This window comes from Oncorhynchus keta, chromosome 34, assembly GCF_023373465.1.
Source record: "Oncorhynchus keta strain PuntledgeMale-10-30-2019 chromosome 34, Oket_V2, whole genome shotgun sequence".
NCBI lineage: Eukaryota > Metazoa > Chordata > Actinopteri > Salmoniformes > Salmonidae > Oncorhynchus > Oncorhynchus keta.
The window spans coordinates 50,613,239-50,640,269 of NC_068454.1; the positions used below are offsets into that span (position 1 = coordinate 50,613,239).

Sequence of the window (27,031 nt, forward strand, 5' to 3'; positions counted from 1 at the left end):
TTGCTTCGCACCAGTGTGTCCTCGCCAAGGGAAGTAGATTGCACTTGCCCCAGCCGTCACCACCCCGTTGCATTGCGCGTACCTCGTACAGGGATAGGATCGGATTCCTGTCTTTCAGAACATCTTTCCATACCTACGCCAGAGCCTGAGATGTCAGTGATCACAATTGAATGAGGTCTGATCAGTGCTTTCACACGTTCCTCGTCTGCTCTCGTGCGCTCAACAAAATCTGCATTTGGGGAGTCCGCAAGCATCTGCACTACAGGAAAGGAAAAGGCAACACTGACCTTGACTATAACAACGTTTTATCTACTTGCACCTGAATATGATGGAGTTTCCTACCCTGTCTGCGGCTGATTTAGCCGACCTGTATTCTGTGATCCCTTTCATTGCCACATTGCCTGAGGATTCTACAGGGCTGCCATCAAGAGGCAATGAAACCGGGAAGGGTTCTTCGAAGGACACCACAAGTATTATAATCGCAGTATCTATAACTGCTCTCTACTCTATTATATGCATTGTTGGACTGCTTGGAAACATTCTCGTTATGTATGGAGTGGTGAGGTAAGAAAGCCTACTGTAGCTCTTTTGGTGACCCTAATGGAAATAACTAAAACAAGTACTCTTATGTCCGTTTTCCACTGTGAAGTGATTGAATTTTAATGTTGAATATCACCACAAGTGAACTGATGTAGTTTATTATATAATCAGAGGCATTTGCATCCTCCAGCTAACTCACATTATTTCGGATAGGCTATGTAGTGCCACAGGTGCATAGTGAGAAAAGAAGACAACAAACCCACCCCACTCATGCCCTACCATCCACCAAGCTCTAGCATCAAGCAGTTAAATTGCAGTAGTGGAAAAAGTACTCAATTGTCATATTTGAATAAAGTATAGATACCTTAATTAAGTGAAAGTGAAAGTACCCAGTAAAAAAATACTTGAGTAAAAGTCTAAAAGTATCATTTTTTTATTTACTTAAAGTACAGTGGTGGGAAAAGTACTGAATTGTCATACTGGTTAATAAGTAGCAGGTACAAATAAATGTGGTACATCAAATTCCTTATATTAAGCAAACCAGATGCAACAATTCACTTATTTACATTTATGGACAGCCAGGGGCACACTCAGACATAATTTACAAGCACGGTGATTGAGTTTAGTGAGTCCACCAGGCAGTTGGGGTGACAATGCATTCTATTAATAGTTGTGTGAATTGGACCATATTGCTGTCCTTCCTGAGCATTCGAAATACAACAAGTACTTATGGCTGTCAGGGAAATTGTATGGGAGTATAAAAAAAATGTTTTATAGGAATAAAAGTAAAACATAGATACCCCAAATAACTACTTAAGTAGTACTTTAAAGTAGTTTTACTTAGTTACCTTACACCACTGTAAATTGTAAAGCTCTTCCTGGCTGTAAGTGACACAAAGACATGTAGGAACGATTTAAATTAATTACATTTACATAAACATTTATAACAATTTCACAAGCAAAAATTGTCTAAGTCTTGTCAATCTCATCATACATGTTTAATACATAATATAGCAAACTAAACTCATGTTGCTTTTATGTGATGCTTATTACATGCTCGGCTCGCTTGTTGCAGAATATTATGTCAAATTGCAAAATGTGAACTGTGATTTTTACGGTAGCGATGATACATTAGCCTATGAACCTGGAACTGTACTCTCTATAGACCTCAGCTCTGATTTGAGGTATTGACTTCGCTTCTGGCTGCACTAGGGCCTTAGATCAATGAATAAATGGCACCCAAGTTCTAATCACCAAATTCAAGGCTGTTGAGTAAACTTGTTTGAGATAACTCCATCTTATCTGGTTAGGTCAGAGGAGGCAATTAGTGTGATGACATGGGCTGAGTCAGAAAAAAACTATAATTACGAACTGTTTCATCAAGGATGGAGGAATGAGGAAGCAAGGATTTGATGGCTGGTAATGTTTTCAGACACAGCCCATGTCTTGATCCCCCTACCACCAGTGGTGTGTATTCATGGATGCCAAGGGAAGCCAGGCTTCCCCCCCAAAAACACTACCAAGAAAAAAAAAACATACTAAATTATTGATCTTTCATCTCTCTGTGTTTCATAAACGCATCTCACCGGAGAAAGCATTTGAGCAAACGAAACAGCGCCCCTCTGTCTCCGTATGTGTAGCTTATACACTGCTCAAAAAAATAAAGGGAACACTTAAACAACACAATGTAACTCCAAGTCAATCACACTGTCCACTTAGGAAGCAACACTGATTGACAATAAATTTCACATGCTGTTGTGCAAATGGAATAGACAACAGGTGGAAATTATAGGCAATTAGCAAGACACCCCCAAAAAAGGAGTGGTTCTGCAGGTTGTGACCACAGACCACTTCTCAGTTCCTATGCTTCCTAGCTGATGTTTTGGTCACTTTTGAATGCTGGCGGTGCTTTCACTCTAGTGGTAGCATGAGACGGAGTCTACAACCCACACAAGTGGCTCAGGTAGTGCAGCTCATCCAGGCAAGAAGGTTTGCTGTGTCTGTCAGCGTAGTGTCCAGAGCATGGAGGCGCTACCAGGAGACGGGCCAGTACATCAGGAGACGTGGCGGAGGCCTTAGGAGGGCAACAACCCAGCAGCAGGACCGCTACCTCCGCCTTTGTGCAAGGAGGAGCAGGAGGAGCACTGCCAGAGCCCTGCAAAATGACCTCCAGCAGGCCACAAATGTGCATGTGTCTGCTCAAACAGTCAATCAAATTGATTTGTCACATACACATGGTTAGCAGATGTTAATGCGAGGGTAGCGAAATGCTTGTGCTTCTAGTTCCGACAATGCAGTAATAACCAAAGAGTAATCTAACTAACAATTCCAAAACTACTACCTTATACACACAAGTGTAAAGGGATAAAGAATAAAGAATATGTACATAAAGATATATGAATAAGTGATGGTACAGAACGGCATAGGCAAGATGCAGTAGATGGTATCGAGTACAGTATATACATATGAGATGAGTAATGTAGGGTATGTAAACAAAGTGGCATAGTTTAAAGTGGCTAGTGATACATGTATTACATAAAGATGCAGTAGATGATATAGAGTACAGTATATATGTATACATATGGCATGAATAATGTAGGTTATGTAAACATTATATTAAGTAGCATTGTTTAAAGTGGCTAGTGATTCCCATCAATTCCCATTATTAAAGTGGCTGGAGTTGAGTCAGTTTGTTGGCAGCAGCCACTCAATGTTAGTGGTGGCTGTTGAACAGTCTGATGGCCTTGAGATTGAAAAACAGCTTCTGTCTCTCGGTCCCAGCTTTGATGCACCTGTACTGACCTCGCTTTCTGGATGATAGCGGGGTGAACAGGCAGTGGCTCGGGTGGTTGTTGTCCTTGATGATCTTTATGGCCTTCCTGTGACATCAGGTGGTGTTGGTGTCCTGGAGGGCAGGTAGTTTGCCCCCGGTGATGCGTTGTGCAGACCTCACTACCCTCTGGAGAGCCTTACGGTTGTGGGTGGAGCAGTTGCCGTACCAGGCGGTGATACAGCCTGACAGGATGCTCTCCATTGTGCATCTGTAGAAGTTTGTGAGTGCTTTTGGTGACAAGCCGAATTTCTTCAGCCTCCTGAGGTTGAAGTGGCGCTGCTGCGCCTTCTTCACGATGCTGTCTGTGTGGGTGGACCAATTCAGTTTGTCTGTGATGTGTACGCCGAGGAACTTAAAACTTACTACCCTCTCCACTACTGTCCCATCGATGTGGATAGGGGGGTGTTCCCTCTGCTGTTTCCTGAAGTCCACAATCATCTCCTTAGTTTTGATGACGTTGAGTGTGAGGTTATTTTCCTGACACCACACTCCGAGGGCGCCCTCACCTCCTCCCTGTAGGCCGTCTCGTCGTTGTTGGTAATCAAGCCTACCACTGTTGTGTCGTCCGCAAACTTGATGATTGAGTTGCGTGTCCACGCAGTCGTGGGTGAACAAGGAGTACAGGAGAGGGCTCAGAACGCACCCTTGTGGGGCCCCAGTGTTGAGGATCAGCGGGGTGGAGATGTTGTTACCTACCCTCACTACCTGGGGGCGGCCCGTCAGGAAGTCCAGTACCCAGTTGCACAGGGCGGGGTCGAGACCCAGGGTCTCGAGCTTGATGATGAGTTTGGAGGGTACTATGGTGTTAAATGCTGAGCTGTAGTCGATGAACAGCATTCTCACATAGGTATTCCTCTTGTCCAGATGGGTTAGGGTGTGTGCAGTGTGGTTGAGATTGCATCGTCTGTGGACCTATTTGGGCGGTAAGCAAATTGGAGTGGGTCTAGAGCAGACATGGGCAAACTACGGCCCGCGGGCCACATACGGCCCGTTAGGCTTTTTAATCCGGCCCGCCGAACTTGTCCAAATTATAGTAAAAACCTCCTTTTTTCCCCTTTCCCTGCAATGCCCACGTTTCCCCAATAGATGGCGCACTCAAAACACATTGACCGTTGTTGGAGTGGCACGTATTTCTCTTTATTTCACTTTAATTTTCACTTCGTTTCACGTCACCATTAAGCCCTTCTGTGAAAATGAGCGGACCAAAGAGAAGGAAAGTGGACAGCGAATGCCGAGTGTTTAATAAGGAGTGGACAACAAAATACTTCTTCACTGAAGTCCGATCAACGGCTGTATGTCTGATATGCCAAGAAGCTGTTGCGGTTTTCAAAGAGTACAATATCAGCCGTCACTTTGCCACGAAGCATGCAAACTATGCTAGCAAGCAGTCAACACAAGAACGGGCGGCTACTGCTCAGAGGTTGGCAGCTAATTTACAGAGTCAACAGAACTTTTTTCACCGACAAACTGCAATTCAAGAGTCAAGTACCAAGGCAAGTTATTTGCTGGCATTCAAATTAGCAAAGGCTAGCAAGCCTTTCTCCGAAGGCGAGTTTTTGAAAGAGTGCATGGTAGAGACAGCAGGTCTCTTGTGTCCGGAGAGCAAAGCCAAGTTTGAAAAAATCAGCTTAGCACGCAGGACAGTGACTCGCCGCGTGGAACTGATTGACGAAGATATAGTCAGCGAGTTAAACAAAAAGGCGGAGTCCTTTAAGTTATATTCACTAGCACTGGACGAAAGTAACGACATAAAAGACACTGCTCAGCTCCTAATTTTTATCCGAGGGATTAACGACAGTTTTGAGATAACGGAGGAGCTTTTGAGCATGGAATCACTGAAAGGGAAAACGCGAGGAGAGGACTTATATGAACAGGTGTCTGCTGTCATCGAGAGAATGAAGCTACCTTGGAGTAAACTTGCCAATGTCACCACGGATGGATCGCCAAATTTAACTGGAAAAAACATCGGGCTGCTGAAAAGAATCCAGGATAAAGTGAAAGAAAACCCTGACCAGGATGTTATTTTACTTCACTGCATCATTCATCAGGAGTCTCTGTGTAAGTCTGTATTGCAGCTTAATCACGTCGTGGATCCAGTTGTAAAACTTGTCAACTTCATACGAGCAAGGGGACTTAATCATCGTCAGTTCATTACGTTCCTGGAAGAAACTAATGCGGATCACCAGGACCTACTTTACCACTCTCGCGTCCGCTGGTTAAGTTTGGGGAAAGTGTTTCAACGAGTCTGGGAGCTCAAAGATGAGATTCGCTCATTTTTAATTTAATGGGGAAATCCGATGAATTCCCGAGCTGAGCGACACAAACTGGCTTTGTGACTTTGCGTTTGCTGTGGACATATTTTCACACATGAATGAGCTGAACGTGAAGCTACAGGGGAAAGATCAGTTTGCGCACGACATGTACACAAATGTGAGAGCCTTCAAATCCAAGCTGGTTTTATTCTCCAGGCAAATGTCAAACAAATCTTTCGCACATTTCCCCACACTAGCCGTGCAGAAAGAGGCCGCCCGAAATGCGAAGAAATACTGCAAATCACTGGACGATCTGCACAGAGAATTTTGCCGTCGGTTCTGTGATTTTGAAAACCGCAGGAGCTGCAATTGGAACTGATTGATCTTCAGTCTGACTCCGTCTCAAAGGAGAAGTTCAAGTCTCTTAAACTGAATGACTTTTACGCTTCACTTAACGAGACCGCGTTTCCAAACCTCCGGAGGACGGCGCAGAAGATGCTGGTGTTGTTTGGCTCGACCTACTTGTGTGAGCAGACGTTTAGCGTCATGAAAATCAACAAAGCCCATCACAGATCCAAGTTAACTGACCAACACCTCAGATCTGTCCTGAGAATTGCCACAACAAAACTAACTCCAGACTTTGATGCACTGGCAAAAAAGGGAGACCAACAACACTGTTCCCACTGAAATGGTGAGTTTTTCTGCTGTGTTATGAAAAAATGCATATGGAAAGTTTGGAAGTGCGTCTTTTATTTAAGAGCAATGCGCATTTACGCACAGCAGCGGTACAGTAGCTTAATTAACACGCCGCACATCGCTCTTAATTTAAATTTAAATTTTCAGCTGCAGGTAGGATATTTAATACAGCCTATGTCTGTGTGCTTGGCAACGATACACGTGTACTGTTTGCGCGTGAAGGCGAGGGCGTCCGTGGCGAGTTTGTAGAGCGCGCGGTCAGGACAATCCATCCATGATTTTGCGGAGTTTAACACAAGTAGATATTATTGAGCTTGAGTATTTCGTTGTGTAATAATATGTTTTGAATGTTGAAAGTGATTCCATTTTTCAATAAATGTTGATTTCTTTAACTTTGCACCTTCGATTGAAACTTATTAAAAACAGACGCAATCTTGATAAATCACAGTGCGTATGTTATTTTAATCTATTTACATTTCCTCCTCCCAGTATCTGCGAAATAGTATGTAAATGCCATATCTTGCATATTCCTTGAGACAAATTTATTAACTGATAAGGGCTATTTTTCACATTTGAAAGACAGTTAATAAATTGGGTTGTAGTGTTCTTACTGTGCTATGAGGTTTGCACACACTACATTTAATGCTTTAGTATATCCGGCCCAAACACTCCCTCCAAATGCTCCTGGCCCGGCCCCTCTGTCAAATTTTAGAACCCATTGTGGCCCGCGAGTCAAAAAGTTTGCCCACCTCTGGTCTAGAGTGTCAGGTAGGGTGGAGGTGATATGGTCCATGACTAGTCTCTCAAAGCACTTCATGATGACGGAAGTGAGTGCTACGGGGCGGTAGTCATTTAGCTCAGTTACCTTAGCTCTCTTGGGAACAGGAACAATGAAGCATGTTGGAACAGCAGACTTGGATAAAGATTGATTGAATATGTCCGTAAACACACCAGCCAGCTGGTCTGCGCATGCTCTGAGGGCGCGGCTGGGGATGCCGTCTGGGCCTGCAGCCTTGCGAGGGTTAACACGTTTAAATGTTTTACTCACCTCGGCTGCAGTGAAGGAGAGTCCGCATGTTTTGGTTGCGGGCCATGTCAGTGGCACTGTATTGTCCTCAAAGCGGGCAAAAAAGTTATTTAGTCTGCCTGTGAGCAAGACATCCTGGTCCGTGACTGGGCTGGTTTTCTTTTTGTAATCCGTGATTGACTGTAGACCCTGCCACATACCTCTTGTGTCTGAGCCGTTGAATTACGATTCTACTTTGTCTCTACATATGCTTAGCTTGTATGATTGTCTTGCGGAGGGAGTAGCTACACTGTTTGTATTCGGTCATGTTTCCGGTCACCTTGCCCTGATTAAAAGCAGTGGTTCGCGCTTTCAGTTTCACGTGAATGCTGCCATCAATCCACGGTTTCTGGTTTGGGAATGTTTGAATCGTTGCTATGGGAACGACATCTTCAACGCACGTTCTAATGAACTCGGTCAGAAACAGACTCTACGAGGGTGGTATGAGGGCCCGACGTCCACGGGTTGGGGTTGTGCTTGCAGCCCAACACCGTGCAGGACGTTTGGCATTTGCCAGAGAACACCAAGATTGGCAAATTTGCCACTGGTGCCCTGTGCTCTTCACAGATGAAAGCAGGTTCACACTGAGCACGTGACAGACGTGACAGAGTCTGGAGATGCCGTGGAGAACGTTCTGCTGCCTGCAACATCCTCCAGCATGACCGATTTGGCGGTGGGTCAGTCATGGTGTGGGGTGGCATTTCTTTGGGGGGCCGAGATGAGATCCTCAGACCCCTTGTGAGACCATATGCTGGTGCGGTTGGCCCTGGGTTCCTCCTAATGCAAGACAATGCTAGACCTCATGTGGCTGGAGTGTGTCAGCAGTTCCTGCAAGAGGAAGGCATTGATGCTATGGACTGGCCCGCCCGTTCCCCAGACCTGAATCCAATTGAGCACATCTGGGACATCATGTCTCGCTCCATCCACCAACAGATGCACCACAGACTGTCCAGGAGTTGGCGGATGCTTTAGTCCAGGTCTGGGAGGAGATCCCTCAGGAGACCATCCGCCACCTCATCAGGAGCATGCCCAGGCGTTGTAGGGAGGTCATACAGGCAGCCTGTAGTGTGGTTTTTCACTTTAATTTTGAGTGTGACTCCAAATCCAGACCTCCATGGGTTGATACATTTGATTTCCATTGATCATTTTTGTGTGATTTTGTTGTTAGCACATTCAACTATGTAAAGAAAAAAGTATTTAATAAGAATATTTAATTCATTCAGATCTAGGATGTGTTATTTTAGTGTTCCCTTTATTTTTTTGAGCAGTGTATATCAGATGCTGTCTGGTCAGAAAGCATCTGACATTGTTGCTGCCCGTAACATTGAATGCAATGGAAGGCAGCAAGCATTTGGCCTAACTTGATAAAAAAAAACAAAAAAAACAGCAACTCAGCATTGAGCTAAACAGAGTAACCTCAGTTGTGAATTGTCCTGGCGCACCAAATGGCGCACCAAATAAAAGTGTCAAGGGAAGCCAGTTTGGATTTGGCTTCAGACCAATCATCAGAGTATGCAGCTGAACACTGGCAACACTCAGTTTGTTATTTTAACTAAAACATAACCTGTAATGAACACGATGGGAGACAGAGAGCTGGTTTCAAGTGCAGGTCGCAATAGGTGTTTATTTGTCAGGGACCACAGGAGGAGGCAGGTAGTTGGGTCCAGGGGCAGGCAGAAGGTCATACACATGTGGTCCAAAAAGGCAACAGTACAGGCAGGGAAAAGGCTAGTAACGTAGGTAAATGCTTGAGCTTATCGGTAGGTAGTTGGCGAGGGCTCTTTGCCAATGCACAGACGGGACAGGAATCCAGACACAGGAGGCAGGTGGTTAGTCCAAGATGTTTATTAACTTCTTGACGCTACCAATCCCTGTAGCTGGATAATTTCCGTCAGTCAAATAATATTACTAGAAAATATTCATATTCATGAAATCACAAGTGCAATATTTTGAAACACAGCTTAGCCTTTTGTTAATCACCCTGATGTCTCAGATTTTGAAATTATGCTTTACAGCGAAAGCAATCCAAGCGTTTGTGTAAGTTTATCAATAGCCTAGCATAGCATTATGTACACTTAGCATCAGGAAGCTTGGTCACGAAAATCAGAAAATCAATCAAATTAACTGTTTACCTTTGATGACCTTAGGATGTTTTCACCCACGAGACTCCCAGTTACACAGCAAATGTTCCTTTTGTTCCATAAAGATTATTTTTATACCCAAAATACCGACGTTTGTCGTGTTATGTTCAGAAATCCACAGGAAAGAGCGGTCACGACAACGCAGACGGAAATTCCAAATAGTCTTCATAATATCCACAGAAACATGTCAAAGTTTTTTATAATCATTCCTCAGGTAGTTTTTTAAAATATATATTTGATAATATATCAACCGAGTGTGTAGCTTTTTCCATAACAGCGGGAGGAACAATGGCCTGTTTACTCAATTGCGCACCAACTCACTCTGAGAGCCCCCACCTCTCCACCTATCCATGTGATCCTTCACACTCATTTTTCAAAATAAAAGCCTGAAACTATGTCTAAAGACTGTTGACACCTTAGGGAAGCCACAGAAAAAGGCATCTGGTTGATATTCCTTTAAATGGAGGACAGGCACGCGTAGGAACACAGACATTTCACAATAAGAGGCTATTCCTGATTGGATTATCCTCAGGCTTTCGCCTGCAATATCAGTTCTGTTATACCCACAGACAATATTTTTACAGTTTTGGAAACTTTAGAGTGTTTTCTATCCTAATCTGTCAATTATATGCATATTCTAGCAACAGGTCATGAGAAACATAACATAAAAATAGTGCCCCCTAGCTTCAAGAGGTTAACAATCCAAAAGGGATAGGCAAGAAAATGGGAGTCCAGAAAAACAGGCAAAGGTCAAAACTGGGAGGTGCTGCAGATCAGGCAGCCTTCTGAGAATCCGTAGGCGAATGAGAACTCCCACTGCCATCCGTTCTTCTTGCTAACGTGCAGTCATTGGAAAATAAAATTGATGATCTATGATTAAGATTATCCTACCAACGGGACATTAAGACATAGCTGAATGACAATACGGACAATATAGAGCTAGCGGGATTTTCCATGCACTGGCAGAACAGAGACGCTACCTCTGGTAAGACGATATTTGTCTATTTGTCGATAACAGCTGGTGCTCAATGTCTAATATTAAAGAAGTCTCGAGGTATTGCTCACCTGAGGTAGAGTACCTTATGATAAGCTGTAGACCACACTATCTACCAAGAGAGTTCTCATCTATATTATTCATAGCAGTCTATTTACCACCACAGAGCGAAGCTGGCACTAAAGACTGCTCTCAACCAACTCTATAAGGCCATAAGCACAGAAGAAAATGTTCACCCAGAAGCGGCGCTCCTAGCGGACGGGGACTTTAATGCAGTCAAACTTAAATCAGTTTTACCTAATTTCACCAGCATGTCACTTGCAACCAGAGAAAAAAATCCTAGATGACCTTTACTTGACACACAGAGATGCATACAAAGCTCTCCCCCGCTCTCCATTTGTCAAATATCACCATAATTCTGTCCTCCTGATTCCTGCTTACAAGCAAGAACTAAAGCAGGAGGTACCAGTGACACGCTCAATATGGAAGTGTTAAGATGATGCAGATGCTACACTACAGGACTGTTTTGCTAGCACAGACTGGAATGTGTTCCGGGATTCATCCAAGGGCATTGAGGAGTACACCACCTCAGTCATCGGCTTCAGCCATTTTTGCTGTTTATTGCTAGTTATTGCTAGTTTGACCACCAGACGGCATCTTTGAGAAGCATTTGATAGTATTCCGTATTGGCATTACCTGAGAATTTAAAACCTTTTTTTGTAATAACATTAATATATGGGATTGATTTTAAGAAATTTGGCTTAATTAATTAGATTAATATTATGGTGTTTCTTTTCAGAGAAAAATGAAAACATTTTACTCTCAGGTTTTCTGTTAGGATGAAATGACTGTACAACATGACTGTTGGGAGTAGGCTACAGGATTGGACGATTCTAAATTGTTTGCCTTATCTAGACAACTTTGTTCCAATATTTCTGTAAATCAGTGATATTTATTTCCATAGTAATTCATTATGGATCCATAACTAAATCAACATCTGCATTTTGAAAGAGTATTTTTTTATCATTATTTTATTAACAAAATGTGTTTATTTGTTTATTAGGCTACTGTGCAGTCTACAATACATACTGTAGTAAACATGGGAAAGTCCCTAATTCCTTACATAAGGGAGAGCATGCCATGTTTGTACTACAGAGTAGAGCACACGGGAGACTGGTTTCAAAACCCCGTTGGGGAGGAAGGAGTGGGCTAACCTTGTAAATAAGAATTTGTTCTTAACTGATTCCATATGTGTTATTTCATAGTTGTGATGTCTTCACTATAATTCTATAATGTAGAAAATAGTAAAAATATAGAAAAATCCTGGAATGAGTAGGTGTGTCCAAACTTTTGACTGGTACTTGCTGGAATGGAAAATTTGTCGCTGTACAACATGGCAGTCGGCAGTACAGTACTGGGCTATTTAGCTAAAGAATCCCTGTGTCATGCGGATGAGAGACCATAGTTCAAATTCCCACATGGGGAGGAAGGAGTAGGCTTGAGTACCCATGCTTGTCTCAGAGCAGTGCAAAATGGTGCTAAAATAGTTGTAGGCTTTTGCTTCTAAATACAATATGCTCTTTACATAAATAAGACCTACACCATTTTTAACAGTATATCTACAAATATTTTTGTTCAATGACATGACTCTCCGCAACTCTCCGGACTGTATTAATATCTAAGGGGCATTTATATAATTCTAAATCAATCGCATTTTTTTTTTAAAGTAATGATATTTTGGAGATTCTTGAACATGGGGTGAGACATTCTCATTAATTTGTAAATAGTCAGTTTGATATTTAGAATGATTTATTTATTATTTATTTATTTATTTATTTATTCAATCAACACATATCTTAAGAATACCATGGAACATTTGAACATTTTCATTGCTCCATGCTTGTCTCAGAGCAGCGCGAAACATTGCTGAAATAGACGTCCGCAGCGGGAAAGCTATGTATTCTGTGTCAACTTCGTGGTGTCTCTTCGGTTACACAGCAGCACTTGCTGTGCCTGGTGAACAGTTGTTCAAGTTCTGTTGTCAGAAGAGGAATGGAAATGTCAGGGTGAACCTGCCACGTATGTTGACTCTGCCTGTCAGAGATGGTGTTCCAGAGCTCACAGGTGTGCCTGGCATGGACTGTGACTCCATCTCATTCCTCGCCCTTTTCAACGCGTGAGTGAGTCAATGATTCCAATGATTAGTCTGACAAACAAAGAACTTTGCATCCTGCAGGCCCAGGCATGGATTAAAGCTGGCGAGACATTCAATAACTTCATCTTCACAGACGAATGAACCGTGGCCCTTGAGCAATTTGCTCAAAATGCTACAGAAAAAAAGTTAGAAGATCAAGAAGATTAACGAAAGCATAAAAATGTTGAAGAAATGCTGTTTTGAGTTAGACATGTAACACTTTAGACTACTTAAGCATCGAATACATTGCAAGTTGCGCTGCAGTTGCCGCCAGTTGTTGTTTTTTTACATGTTAAATAAAGGTTCAAAGGCAAGTCAGGTAAGAACAAATTCATATTTTTAATGAAGGCCTATCCCGGATGACGTTGGGCCAATTGTGCGCTGCCCTATGGCACTCCCAATCACGGTCAGATTTGATACAGCCTGAATTCGAACCAGGGACTGTAGACCGCTGCACCACTCGGGAGCCATAACTTACACACATATATATACAGTGCCTTGCGAAAGTATTCGGCCCCCTTGAACTTTGCGACCTTTTGCCACATTTCAGGCTTGAAACATAAAGATATAAAACTGTATTTTTTTGTGAAGAATCAACAACAAGTGGGACACAATCATGAAGTGGAACAACATTTATTGGATATTTCAAACTTTTTTAACAAATCAAAAACTGAAAAATTGGGCGTGCAAAATTATTCAGCCCCTTTACTTTCAGTGCAGCAAACTCTCTCCAGAAGTTCAGTGAGGATCTCTGAATGATCCAATGTTGACCTAAATGACTAATGATGATAAGTACAATCTACCTGTGTGTAATCAAGTCTCCGTATAAATGCACCTGCACTGTGATAGTCTCAGAGGTCCGTTAAAAGCGCAGAGAGCATCATGAAGAACAAGGAACACACCAGGCAGGTCCGAGATACTGTTGTGAAGAAGTTTAAAGCCGGATTTGGATACAAAAAGATTTCCCACGCTTTAAACATCCCAAGGAGCACTGTGCAAGCGATAATATTGAAATGGAAGGAGTATCAGACCACTGCAAATCTACCAAGACCTGGCCGTCCCTCTAAACTTTCAGCTCATACAAGGAGAAGACTGATCAGAGATGGAGCCAAGAGGCCCATGATCACTCTGGATGAACTGCAGAGATCTACAGCTGAGGTGGGAGACTCTGTCCATAGGACAACAATCAGTCGTATATTGCACAAATCTGGCCTTTATGGAAGAGTGGCAAGAAGAAAGCCATTTCTTAAAGATATCCATAAAAAGTGTCGTTTAAAGTTTGCCACCTGGGAGACACACCAAACATGTGGAAGAAGGTGCTCTGGTCAGATGAAACCAAAATTGAACTTTTTGGCAACAATGCAAAACGTTATGTTTGGCGTAAAAGCAACTCAGCTCATCACCCTGAACACACCATCCCCACTGTCAAACATGGTGGTGGCAGCATCATGGTTTGGGCCTGCTTTTCTTCAGCAGGGACAGGGAAGATGGTTAAAATTGATGGGAAGATGGATGGAGCCAAATACAGGACCATTCTGGAAGAAAACCTGATGGAGTCTGCAAAAGACCTGAGACAGGGACGGAGATTTGTCTTCCAACAAGACAGTGATCCAAAACATAAAGCAAAATCTACAATGGAATGGTTCAAAAATAAACATATCCAGGTGTTAGAATGGCCAAGTCAAAGTCCAAACCTGAATCCAATCGAGAATCTGTGGAAAGAACTGAAAACTGCTGTTCACAAAGGCTCTCCATCAAACCTCACTGAGCTCTACATTTACATTTACATTTAAGTCATTTAGCAGACGCTCTCATCCAGAGCGACTTACAAATTGGTGCATACACCTTATGACATCCAGTGGAACAGCCACTTTACAATAGTGCATCTAAATCTTTTTAGGGGGGGGGGGTGAGAAGGATTACTTACCCTATCCTAGGTATTCCTTGAAGAGGTGGGGTTTCAGGTGTCTCCGGAAGGTGGTGATTGACTCCGCTGTCCTGGCGTTGTGAGGGAGTTTGTTCCACCATTGGGGGGCCAGAGCAGCGAACAGTTTTGACTGGGCTGAGCGGGAACTGTACTTCCTCAGTGGTAGGGAGGCGAGCAGGCCAGAGGTGGATGAACGCAGTGCCCTTGTTTGGGTGTAGGGCCTGATCAGAGCCTGGAGGTACTGAGGTGCCGTTCCCCTCACAGCTCCGTAGGCAAGCACCATGGTCTTGTAGCGGATGCGAGCTTCAACTGGAAGCCAGTGGAGAGAGCGGAGGAGCGGGGTGACGTGAGAGAACTTGGGAAGGTTGAACACCAGACGGGCTGCGGCGTTCTGGATGAGTTGTAGGGGTTTAATGGCACAGGCAGGGAGCCCAGCCAACAGTGAGTTGCAGTAATCAAGACGGGAGATGACAAGTGCCTGGATTAGGACCTGCGCCGCTTCCTGTGTGAGGCAGGGTCGTACTCTGCGGATGTTGTAGAGCATGAACCTACAGGAACGGGACACCGCCTTGATGTTAGTTGAGAACGACAGGGTGTTGTCCAGGATCACGCCAAGGTTCTTAGCGCTCTGGGAGGAGGACACAATGGAGTTGTCAACCGTGATGGCGAGATCATGGAACGGGCAGTCCTTCCCCGGGAGGAAGAGGAGCTCTGTCTTGCTGAGGTTCAGCTTGAGGTGGTGATCCGTCATCCACACTGATATGTCTGCCAGACATGCAGAGATGCGATTCGCCACCTGGTCATCAGAAGGGGGAAAGGAGAAGATTAATTGTGTGTCGTCTGCATAGCAATGATAGGAGAGACCATGTGAGGTTATGACAGAGCCAAGTGACTTGGTGTATAGCGAGAATATAAGAGAGGGCCTAGAACAGAGCCCTGGGGGACACCAGTGGTGAGAGCGTGTGGTGAGGAGACAGATTCTCGCCATGCCACCTGGTAGGAGCGACCTGTCAGGTAGGACGCAATCCAAGCGTGGGCCGCGCCGGAGATGCCCAACTCAGAGAGGGTGGAGAGGAGGATCTGATGGTTCACAGTATCAAAGGCAGCCGATAGGTCTAGAAGGATGAGAGCAGAGGAGAGAGAGTTAGCTTTAGCAGTGCGGAGCGCCTCCGTGATACAGAGAAGAGCAGTGTCAGTTGAATGACTAGTCTTGAAACCTGACTGATTTGGATCAAGAAGGTCATTCTGAGAGAGATAGCGGTAGAGCTGGCCAAGGACGGCACGCTCAAGAGTTTTGGAGAGAAAAGAGAGAAGGGATACTGGTCTGTAGTTGTTGACATCGGAGGGATCGAGTGTAGGTTTTTTCAGAAGGGGTGCAACTCTCGCTCTCTTGAAGACGGAAGGGACGTAGCCAGCGGTCAGGGATGAGTTGATGAGCGAGGTGAGGTAAGGGAGAAGGTCTCCGGAAATGGTCTGGAGAAGAGAGGAGGGGATAGGGTCAAGCGGGCAGGTTGTTGGGCGGCCGGCCGTCACAAGACGCGAGATTTCATCTGGAGAGAGAGGGGAGAAAGAGGTCAGAGCATAGGGTAGGGCAGTGTGAGCAGAACCAGCGGTGTCGTTTGACTTAGCAAACGAGGATCGGATGTCGTCGACCTTCTTTTCAAAATGGTTGACGAAGTCATCTGCAGAGAGGGAGGAGGGGGGGGAGGATTCAGGAGGGAGGAGAAGGTGGCAAAGAGCTTCCTAGGGTTAGAGGCAGATGCTTGGAATTTAGAATGGTAGAAAGTGGCTTTAGCAGCAGAGACAGAGGAGGAAAATGTAGAGAGGAGGGAGTGAAAGGATGCCAGGTCCGCAGGGGAGGCGAGTTTTCCTCCATTTCCGCTCGGCTGCCCGGAGCCCTGTTCTGTGAGCTCGCAATGAGTCGTCGAGCCACGGAGCGGGAGGGGAGGACCGAGCCGGCCTGGAGGATAGGGGACATAGAGAGTCAAAGGATGCAGAAAGGGAGGAGAGGAGGGTTGAGGAGGCAGAATCAGGAGATAGGTTGGAGAAAGTTTGAGCAGAGGGAAGAGATGATAGGATGGAAGAGGAGAGAGTAGCGGGGGAGAGAGAGCGAAGGTTGGGACGGCGCGATACCATCCGAGTAGGGGCAGTGTGGGAAGTGTTGGATGAGAGTGAGAGGGAAAAGGATACAACGTAGTGGTCGGAGACTTGGAGGGGAGTTGCAATGAGGTTAATGGAAGAACAGCATCTAGTAAGGATGAGGTCAAGCGTATTGCCTGCCTTGTGAGTAGGGGGGGAAGGTGAGAGGGTGAGGTCAAAAGAGGAGAGGAGTGGAAAGAAGGAGGCAGAGAGGAATGAGTCAAAGGTAGACGTGGGGAGGTTAAAGTCGCCCAGAACTGTGAGAGGTGAGCCGTCCTCAGGAAAGGAGCTTATCAAGGCATCAAGCTCATTGATGAACTCTCCAAGGGAACCTGGAGGGCGATAAATGATAAGGATGTTAAGCTTGAAAGGGCTGGTAACTGTGACAGCATGGAATTCAAAGGAGGCGATAGACAGATGGGTAAGGGGAGAAAGAGAGAAAGACCACTTGGGAGAGATGAGGATCCCGGTGCCACCACCCCGCTGACCAGAAGCTCTCGGGGTGTGCGAGAACACGTGGGCGGACGAGGAGAGAGCAGTAGGAGTAGCAGTGTTATCTGTGGTGATCCATGTTTCCGTCAGTGCCAAGAAGTCGAGGGACTGGAGGGAGGCATAGGCTGAGATGAACTCTGCCTTGTTGGCCGCAGATCGGCAGTTCCAGAGGCTACCGGAGACCTGGAACTCCACGTGGGTCGTGCGCGCTGGGACCACCAGATTAGGGTGGCCGCGGCCACGCGGTGTGGAGCGTTTGTATGGTCTGTGCAGAGAGGAGAGAACAGGGATAGACCAGACACATAGTTGACAGGCTACAGAAGAGGCTACGCTAATGCAAGGAGATTGGAATGACAAGTGGACTACACTTCTCGAATGTTCAGAAAGTTAAGCTTACGTAGCAAGAATCTTATTGACTAAAATGATTAGCTAGCTGTTTTGCAAGGAGGAATGGGGGAAAAATTCAGTCTCTCGATGTGCAAAACTGATAGAGACATACCCCAAGCGACTTACAGCTGTAATCGCAGCAAAAGGTGGCGCTACAAAGTATTAACTTAAGCGGGCTGAGTAATTTTGCACGCCCAATTTTTCCGTTTTTGATTTGTTAAAAAAGTTTGAAATATCCAATAAATGTCGTTCCACTTCATGATTGTGTCCCACTTGTTGTTGATTCTTCACAAAAAAATACACTTTTATATCTTTATGTTTGAAGCCTGAAATGTGGCAAAAGGTCGCAAAGTTCAAGGGGGCCGAATACTTTCGCAAGGCACTGTACATATAAAAACATTTTCAGAACATTAACCGTGTTTAGGTAGATACGTGTGTAGGTAGATAGACACAAATTGGTTGTTGCAAGTTGCGGGGGGGGGTAAAGGTTGAATAGTCTATTGTTGCAGCTAATAGCCATCCTGCTACACTTGTGAAAAACGAATAATAATACTTTTTAATATGTTAAAGATTCAAATTAATAAAGTGTTTTTAGTCACAATCGGCCCAACCCCAATTGATACATTTGGGCACAGTCGATAGCGTGCTGGACTTCGGGCTAGAATGTTGAGGGTTTGAAACCTGCTCCCTGCTTGTTTCATTACATTATTACGCTGGTCTCTGAGCAAATTGCCTGGATTGTTTCTCCCATCTCGTTCCTCGCTCTCTTCCACGCGTCATTCAGCACGCTTGTGGGCGTGCTGACAGGATGTACTGTTTTTTATTTTGTATATATGAATTACCAATCAACCTTTAAACAGGTCAACATTCACAAAGCCGCTGGGACAGACAGATTACCAGGACATGTACTCAAAGCATCCGCTGACCAACTGTCAAGTGTTTTCACTAACATTTTCAAACTCTCCCTGACCGAGTCTGTCTCACCTACATGTTTCAAGCAGACCACCACACTAAGGTCACCTGCCTTAATGACTACTGACCCATAGCACTCACATCTGTAGCCATGAAGTGCTTTGAAAGGCGGGTCATGGCTCACATCAACAGTATCCTCCCGGACACACTAGACCCACTCCAATTTGCATATCGCCCCAACAGATCTACAGATGACGCAATCTCAATCACACTCCACACTGCCCTTTCTCCAGACAAAAGGAAAACCTATGAGAGAATGCTGTTCATTGACTACAGCTCAGCGTTCAACACCATAGTACCCACAAAGCTCATCACTAAGCTAAGAACTCTGAGACTAAACACCTCCCTCTACAACTGGATCCTGGACTTCCTGACGGGCCGCCCCCAGGTGGTAAGAGTAGGCAACAACACATCTGCCACGCTGATCCTTAACACTGGGGCCCCTCAGGCGTGTGTACGACTGCGTGGCCAAACACGACTCCAACACCATCATTAAGTTTGCTGACGACACAACAGTGGTAGGCCTGATCACCGACAATGATGAGACGCCCTATAGAGAGGTCAGAGACCTGGCAGTGTGGTGCCAGGACAACAACCTCTTCCTCGAAGTGAGCAAGACAAAGGAGCTGATCGTGGACTACAGGAAAAGCTCGGCCGAACACACCAACATTAACATCGACGGGGCTGTAGCGGAGCAGGTTGAGTTTCAAGTTCCTTGGTTTCCACATCACCAACGAACTATCATGGTCCAAACATACCAAGACAGTCGTGAAGAGGGCACGACAAAACCTTTTCTCCCTCAGGAGACTGAGGGAGAAATGGGTCCCCAGATCCTCAAAAGGTTATATAGCTGCACCATCGAGAGCATCCTGACCGGTTGCATCACCACCTGGTATGGAAGCTGCTCAACATCTGACCGTAAGGCGCTACAGAGAGTAGTGTGAATGGCGCAGTTCATCACTGGGACCAAGCTTTCTGCCATCCAGGACCTATATAATAGGAGGTGTCAGAGGAAAGCCCATAAAATTGTCAGACTCCAGTCACCCAAGTCATTTTCTCTACAGCACAGCAAGCGGTACCGGAGCGTACCAAAAGGCTAGGACCAAAAGGCTACTCAACAGCTTCTACCCCCAATGCATAAGACTGCTAAACAATTAATAAAATCGCCACCAGACAATTTACATTGAGCCCCCCCTCCCTTTTGTACACTGCTGCTACTCGCTGTTTATTATCAATGCATAGTCACTTCACCCCCACCGACATGTACAAATTACCTAAACTAAACTGTACCCTCGCACACTGACTCGGTACCGGTGCCCCCTGTATATGGCCTTGTTATTCTTATTGTGTTACTTTTATTATTACTTTTTATTTTAGTCTACTTGGTAAATATTTTCTTAACTCTTCTTGAACTGCACTGTTGGTTAAGGGCTTGTAAGTAAGCATTTCACTGTAAAGTCTACACTTGTTGCATTCGGCGCATGTGACAAATAAAATTTGATTTGAATTACACCGCCATGCAATACTTGCCTTCTGAGATCTGTAGTATTTGACAAGCTAATAAACAGCATTGACCTCTCTCTGTCCAGATACACCAAAATGAAGACAGCCACTAACATCTACATCTTCAACTTGGCCCTGGCCGATGCTTTGGCTACCAGCACTCTGCCCTTCCAGAGTGCCAAGTACCTGATGAACACCTGGCCCTTTGGAGAGTTCCTGTGTAAAGTGATCCTCGCCATTGACTACTACAACATGTTCACCAGTATCTTCACCCTGACCATGATGAGCGTGGACCGCTACATCGCTGTGTGCCACCCGGTCAGGGCCCTGGACTTTAGAACACCTGCCAAGGCCAAGATGATCAACGTGTGCATCTGGATCCTCTCCTCTGCCATAGGAGTGCCCATCATGGTCATGGCGGTTACCAAGGTGACAGACAAAGGTGAGCAGTCCATGTGAGCTGTACCGTATGTGCTCCAGACACCAACATCCACATATCCATATGCTAACCATTTGATTGTTTATCCCTCAGGCAATACTGGCTGCATGCTACAGTTTCCTCAGCCAGACTGGTACTGGGACACGGTGACTAAGATTTGCGTGTTCATATTTGCCTTCGTGGTGCCAACCCTGGTCATCACCATCTGCTACGGCCTGATGATTCTCCGCCTGAAGAATGTCCGGCTGCTCTCCGGTTCAAAGGAGAAAGATCGAAATTTGCGGCGCATTACCCACATGGTCCTGGTGGTGGTGGCGGTCTTCATAATTTGCTGGACGCCCATCCACATCTTTATCATCCTCAGGACCATGGTGCAGATCAACAGCACGAACCCCTATGTGATCGCCAGCTGGCACCTGTGCATCGCGCTGGGCTACATGAACAGCAGCCTCAACCCCCTGCTCTATGCCTTCCTGGACGCGAACTTCAAGAGGTGCTTTAGGGATTTCTGCCTGCCTTTCCGCCCCAACATGGACCAGAGCAGCTTCTCCAGAGCCCACAACTCCACGCGAGAGCCCACCACCGTGTGTCCCCCGAGAGTGTTGGTGAGGAAGCCTGTATGACTAGGCATGGAGCAGTGTCCTGGAGACTCCCGCTCACGGACAGTCCAGGCCGACTTACAGACTGATGTCACACAGTTCTCCACAGATTTCTGACAGTAGCTCTGGCTTTAGACCTACAGCACAAAACCCACTGCAACATTTGCATAGAGTGTGATGTCACATTTTTTGGCCTATCCAGACAAAAACTAGATTTACTCTTCCTCTAACCTAACATAGCAGGCATAAATTCCCCTTTCAGTGGAAAGGAATCTACAGTGGCTTGCGAAAGTATTCAACCCCCTTGGCATTTTTCCTGTTTTTTTGCCTTACAACCTGGAATTAAAATAGATTTTTGGGGGGTTTGTATCATTTGCTTTACACAACATGCCTACCACTTTGAAGATGGAAAATATTTGTTATTGTGAAACAAACTAGAAGTAAGACAAAAAAAACAGAACTTGAGCGTACATAACTATTCACCCTCACAAAGTCGATACTTTGTAGAGCGACCTTTTGCAGCAATTACAGCTGCAAGTCTCTTTGGGTATGTCTCTATAAGCTTGGCACATCTAGCCACCGGGATTTTCCCCCATTCTTCAAGGCAAAACTGCCACAGCTCCTTCAAGTTGGATAGTTTCCGCTGGTGTACAGCAATCTTTAAGTCATACCACAGATTCTAAATTAGATTGAGGTCTGGGCTTTGACTAGGCCATTCTAAGACATTTAAATGTTTCCCCTTAAACCACTCATGTGTTGCTTTAGCAGTATGCTTAGGGTCATTGTCCTGCTGGAAGGTGAACCTCCGTCCCAGTCGCAAAAAAACAGAAACAGGTTTCACTCTGTATTTAGCGCCATCCGTCATTCCTTCAATTCTGACCAGATTCCCAATCCCTGCCGATGAAAAACATCCCCACAGCATGAGGCTGATACCACCATGCTGGAGTTCTCGAGGTGATGAGAGGTGTTGGGTTTGTGCCAGACATAGTGTTTTCCTTGATGGCCAAAAAGCTCAATTTATGTTTGGGGAGTCTCCCACATGCCTTTTGGCGAACACCAAACATGTTTGCTTATTTTTTTCTTCAAGCAATGGCTTTTTTCTGGCCACTCTTCCATAAGCCCAGCTCTGTGGAGTGAACAGCTTAAAGTGGTCCTATGGCCAGATACTCAAATCTCCGCTATGGAGCTTGCAGCTCCTTCAGGATTATCTTTGGTCTCTTTGTTGCCTCTGATAAATGCCCTCCTTGCCTGGTCTGTGAGTTTTGGTGGGCGGCCCTCTCTTGGCAGGTTTGTTGTGGTGCCATATTCTTTCCATTTATTAAGAATGGATTTAATGGTGCTCCATGGGATGTTCAAAGTTTCATATATTTTTTTATAACCCAGCCCTGATCTGTACTTCTCCACAATGTTATCCCTGACCTGTTTGGAGAGCTCCTTGGTCTTTATGGTGCCGCTTGCTTGGTGGTGCCGCTTGCTTAGTGGTGTTGCAGACCCTGGGGCCTTTCAGAACAGGTGTGTGTATATCAATACTGAGATCATGTAACACTTAGATTGCACACAGGTGGACTTTATTTAACTAATTATGTCACTTCTCAAGGTAACTGGTTGCACCAGATCTTATTTAGGGGGCTTCATAGTAAAGGGGGCGAATACATATGCACTCACCATTTTTCTGTTTTTTTATTTTTTTTTAATTGTTTGAAACACGTAATTTTTTTCATTTCACTTTACCAATTTGGACTATTTTGTGTATGTCCATTGCCAGAAATCCAAATAGAATTCCATTTAAATTACAGGTTGTAATGCAACAAAATAGGAAAAATGCCAAGGGGGATGAATACTTTTGCAAGGCACTGTAAAGTTGAAATAGCTGTATCCCTAAAAACCAGATTACATCCAGTTGTTGCATTGGCCAGGGCCAAAAATCTGTCATTCTGCCCCTGAGCAAGGCAGTTAACCCACTGTTTCCCGGGTGCCGAAGACATGGATGTTAATTAATGGTGATTCAGAGGGGTTGGGTTGAATGTGGAAGACACATTTCAGTTGAAGGCATTCAGTTGTACAACTGACTAGATATCTCCCTTTCCCTGGTGTTGTTGCATAATGACCAATACGCTACCCCTCACTGGGCACAGACATCAGTTCAATCCCTGGTGTAGCATACCTCCTGAGGTCGGGCCCCCCAGATAGCATTTGAACACTTCATAAGCCATGATTTTATTCATTTTTTATTACAGGAAATTAGCTTAAAACTGCAAAGTGTTCTCTGCCGATAATGGATATTAACTGAAAAATTATCGTATGCAGTTTCTTGCAATAGCCCTCTGTGACTTTAAATAATATTTATCTCAAAACTTTGCTTTCTGAATGATGTGTCCAGAGATGTGTTTAACTTAATCAGATTTGTCAAAATCCTAAATTAATCAGGAATGAGCATGGTCAGCTATACCATATTCATGTGCAACAAAACCACTCATGGTCTGTAAAGTTCTCTACTTTTTATAAATTTAACAAACAATATTGGAATCACCATGGTCACAATCATAAACTGTCAACTCCATCTGCCTGATAGATTAAAATATAACATGAATTTTAGTTTAAATATGTTACATGCAATTGGGTTTTAGAGACAAAGCAACTGAGGAAAAACTAAATTGCTGCTATGTATACCACTTGAATGAAGAAGAAAAATGTAATCTTTGTAAAACATCAACTCTGTCAGATTGCTGAAAGATCTGATAGATTGAGTATGTTTGTATTGGGGATTTTCAAATGAATCATTTTCCATATCTTACAAATGTTTGTATTTTACTTTTAGAGTCAAAAATATGTCTGTTTTTGAGAATCTGTTGTCAACTCCGTCATTGGCTTGTCATCTCTGTCACAGATGGCTAAGCCCCTTTAAGATCAATATTTTTGTCAATATTCTGAACAAATATTGTAATCACTGTTATGCAACATATGGCTAAAAAATGTGAAGTATTTGCTCTGCTATGTTTGCTTTCTAAACCTAGAAAAACCTAGCTCTGGAGCATTTAATAGTGCTATAAAGCAAAACAAAAAGACCTTTTGGAAATTTGTATTAAATATTTGAATAATCTAATATTAGAATTATAAACAATTAAGGTCTTTAAACACTTGTTACACTATCCTTGTAAAAAGTAAATACCTTTTATGGTGTCAGACAGAGTTTAAATTAATCCAGTTAGTTGCATTTTATGAAAGATTTTTTTTTAATGAGGTTGTTCCATTAGATGGTGTGATAGCTGATACTTTGGTCTATAAAAAATAGTGCCTTCGGAAAGAATTCAGACCCCTTGATTTTTTCCACATTTTGTTATGTTAGAGCCTTATTCTAAAATTGATTAAATATTTGTTTATATCGCAGTGATCTACACACAATACCCCATAATGACAAAGTGAAAACAGGTTTTTAGAAATTCTAGGAAATGTATAAGTATTCAAAACGTTTGCTAAGAGACTCGACATTGAGCTCAGGTGCGTCCTGTTTCCATTGATCATCCTTGAGATGTTTCAACAACTTGATTGGAGTCCACTTGTGGTAAATTCAATTGATTGGACATGATTTGGAAAGGCACCTGTCTATATAAGGTCTCACAGTTGAGACATGTCAGAGCAAAAAACCAAGCCATGAGGTCAAAGGAATTGTCCGAAGAGCACAGATCTGGGGAAGGGTACCAAAAGATGTCTGCAGCATTGAAGGTCCACAAGAACACAGTGGCCGGTGTCATTCATCATTCCTAAATGGAAGAAGTTTGGAACCACCAAGACTCTTCCTAGAGCTGGCCGTCTGGCGAAACTGATAAATCGGGGGAGAAGGGCCTTGGTCAGGGAGGTGACCAAGAACCTGATGGTCACTCTGACAGAGCTCGAGAGTTCCTCTGTGAAGATGGGATAACTTTCAAAAAGGACAACCATCTCTGCAGTACTCCATCAATCAGGCCTTTATGGTAGAGTGGTCAGACGGAAGCCACTCCTCAGTAAAAGGCACAAGACAGCCCGCTTGGAGTTTGCCAAAAGGCACCTAACCAACAAGATTCTCTGGTCTGATGAAACAAAGGTTCAACTCTGGCACCATCCCTACAGTGAAGCATGGTGGGGTCAGCATCATACTGTGTGGCTGTGTTTCAGGGGCAGGGACTAGGAGGCTAGTCAGGTATGAGGCAAAGATGAATGGAGGAAAGCACAGAGAGATCCTTGATGAAAACCTGCTCCAGAGTGCTCAGGAACTCAGACTTCCCACAGGACAACGACCTGTGGCACACAGCCAAGACAGTGCAGGAGTGGCTTCTGGACAAGATTCTGAATGTCCTTGAGTGGCCCAGCCAGAGCCCTGACCTGAACCCATTCTAATATCTCTGGAGAGACCTAAAAATAGCTCTGCAGCAACGCTCCCTATCTAACCTGACAGCGCTTGAAATGATCTGCAGAGAAGAATGGGAGAAACTCTCCAAGTACAGGTGTGCCAAGCCAACCCAAGAAGACTCAAGGCTATAATTGCTGCCAAAGGTGCTTTAACAAAGTACTGAGTAAAAGGCCTGAATACTTATGTAAATGTAATATTTTTATATGAATGAGCAACAATTCTAAAAACCTGTATTTGCTTTGTCATTATGGGGTATTGTGTGTAAATCCACTAGGGAAAAACACAATTTATTCAATTTTAGAATAAGGCTGTAACCTAACAAAATTTGGAAAAATCAAGGTGTCTGAATAGTTTCCAACGGCACTGTATATATATTTCAAATGTTGCTAATATTAAAACAAATAGTTGTGGATTGTTGTTATTGTTATTTCAAGAATCCCTGACCTCTAAAACAGCAACAACAACAAAAACATCTCTGCCACATGGAAAAAAAGATCAATCCTGAAAGAAAATATTTTGGGGGGTTATTTTTTGCGGTTGTTGGGCCTTGCTCGAACCTTGTGGGAAGCCCAGCTATATGTGTCCTACGCCACTTAGTTAAATGTAGTTTTCAACTAAAGTGAATTCAACAAAAAGTTATTTCGATTTTGGGTTAAAAAAAAAAAAACTAAATGCCCTTAAGACTTCTTGCAAATCCAATCAGTTTTCCATGTTGATTCAACGTCATCACATTGGGTTGAAATTATGTGGAAACAATATTGATTCAACCAGTTTTTTTCCAGTGGGCAGTCTGTAGCAAGTCTTGCAGTTTAATTAAATATTGTAACATTATTGCCTTACTATGTATACATCTTGTCAGTTGCTTTTGGCAGCAAAATGAGGCAGCAAACAAAAAAAACTATTTATTTTACCTCATTTAAAATTACACATTTCTTTGTTGTGTTTTAAAGAATGAATCTGGATTTTTATTTATTTGCTGTAGTAGATGCTCAGCTAATTTAACAATGGGAAGCATTAACATAAATAAATATCTGCATTGTGTTTTAGAAGTACTGAATGTGTGTGATGCATACAGTATACGTTATGTGTCTTTATTTATTGGTTTCTTCCATTTATGAGTTTCTTGAAGCATGCATGTGAGGATTTTGTGATGGTGTATTGTACAATTTCACTGAAGTGAGAGGTTGGAGTATAATTTTACAATTTCAGCACTTAAGACATTTTATAAAACTTTGTTTTGCAGGAGTTGGCAGAGCTGAATCCTAACATTTATATAATTTCTGTGGAAATAACCAACTAACATGCAACTCAATCAATAAATTACATGTATTTATAAAGCCCTTTTTACATCAGAAACCCAGTCTAAAACCCCAATGTAGATGTAAAAGCACAGTGGCTAGGAAAAACTACTGGAGAGGAACCGACTCTGAAGGGTGACCAGTACTCTTTTGGCTGTGCCTGGTGGAGAGT

General features: G+C 43.9%; 2 protein-coding genes and 1 long non-coding RNA gene across 3 annotated transcripts in view; 2 read left to right on the forward strand and 1 right to left on the reverse strand.

Moving 5' to 3' along the window:
* LOC127915127 (uncharacterized) overlaps positions 1-16,037 on the reverse strand; it is a 1,101,500-nt gene extending 1,085,463 nt beyond the window's left edge. The window contains exon 1 of the mRNA XM_052493995.1: positions 15,964-16,037. The gene's annotated coding sequence lies outside the window, so the exon portion shown is untranslated. The remainder of the gene's footprint in view (positions 1-15,963) is intronic.
* On the forward strand, positions 1-26,845 carry LOC118367235 (delta-type opioid receptor). Its single transcript, XM_035750447.2, has 3 exons — positions 1-564; positions 20,223-20,578; positions 20,669-26,845. The coding sequence occupies exons 1-3, from the start codon at positions 326-328 to the stop codon at positions 21,196-21,198; spliced, it is 1,125 nt and encodes a 374-aa protein (XP_035606340.1). The 5' UTR covers positions 1-325; the 3' UTR covers positions 21,199-26,845.
* On the forward strand, positions 4,321-6,718 carry LOC127915133 (uncharacterized). Its single transcript, XR_008090264.1, has 2 exons — positions 4,321-4,957; positions 6,160-6,718. It is a non-coding gene; the product is annotated as an uncharacterized LOC127915133 (long non-coding RNA).
* Positions 26,846-27,031: the final 186 nt, after the last annotated feature.

Coding starts and splice junctions, on each gene's coding strand:
- LOC118367235 (XM_035750447.2), top strand. CDS start 326: ATGATGGAGTTTCCTACCCTGTCTGCGGCTGATTTAGCCGACCTGTAT. Junction 565..20,222: donor GTTATGTATGGAGTGGTGAG/GTAAGAAAGCCT, acceptor CTCTCTGTCCAG/ATACACCAAAATGAAGACAG. Junction 20,579..20,668: donor TACCAAGGTGACAGACAAAG/GTGAGCAGTCCA, acceptor TTTATCCCTCAG/GCAATACTGGCTGCATGCTA.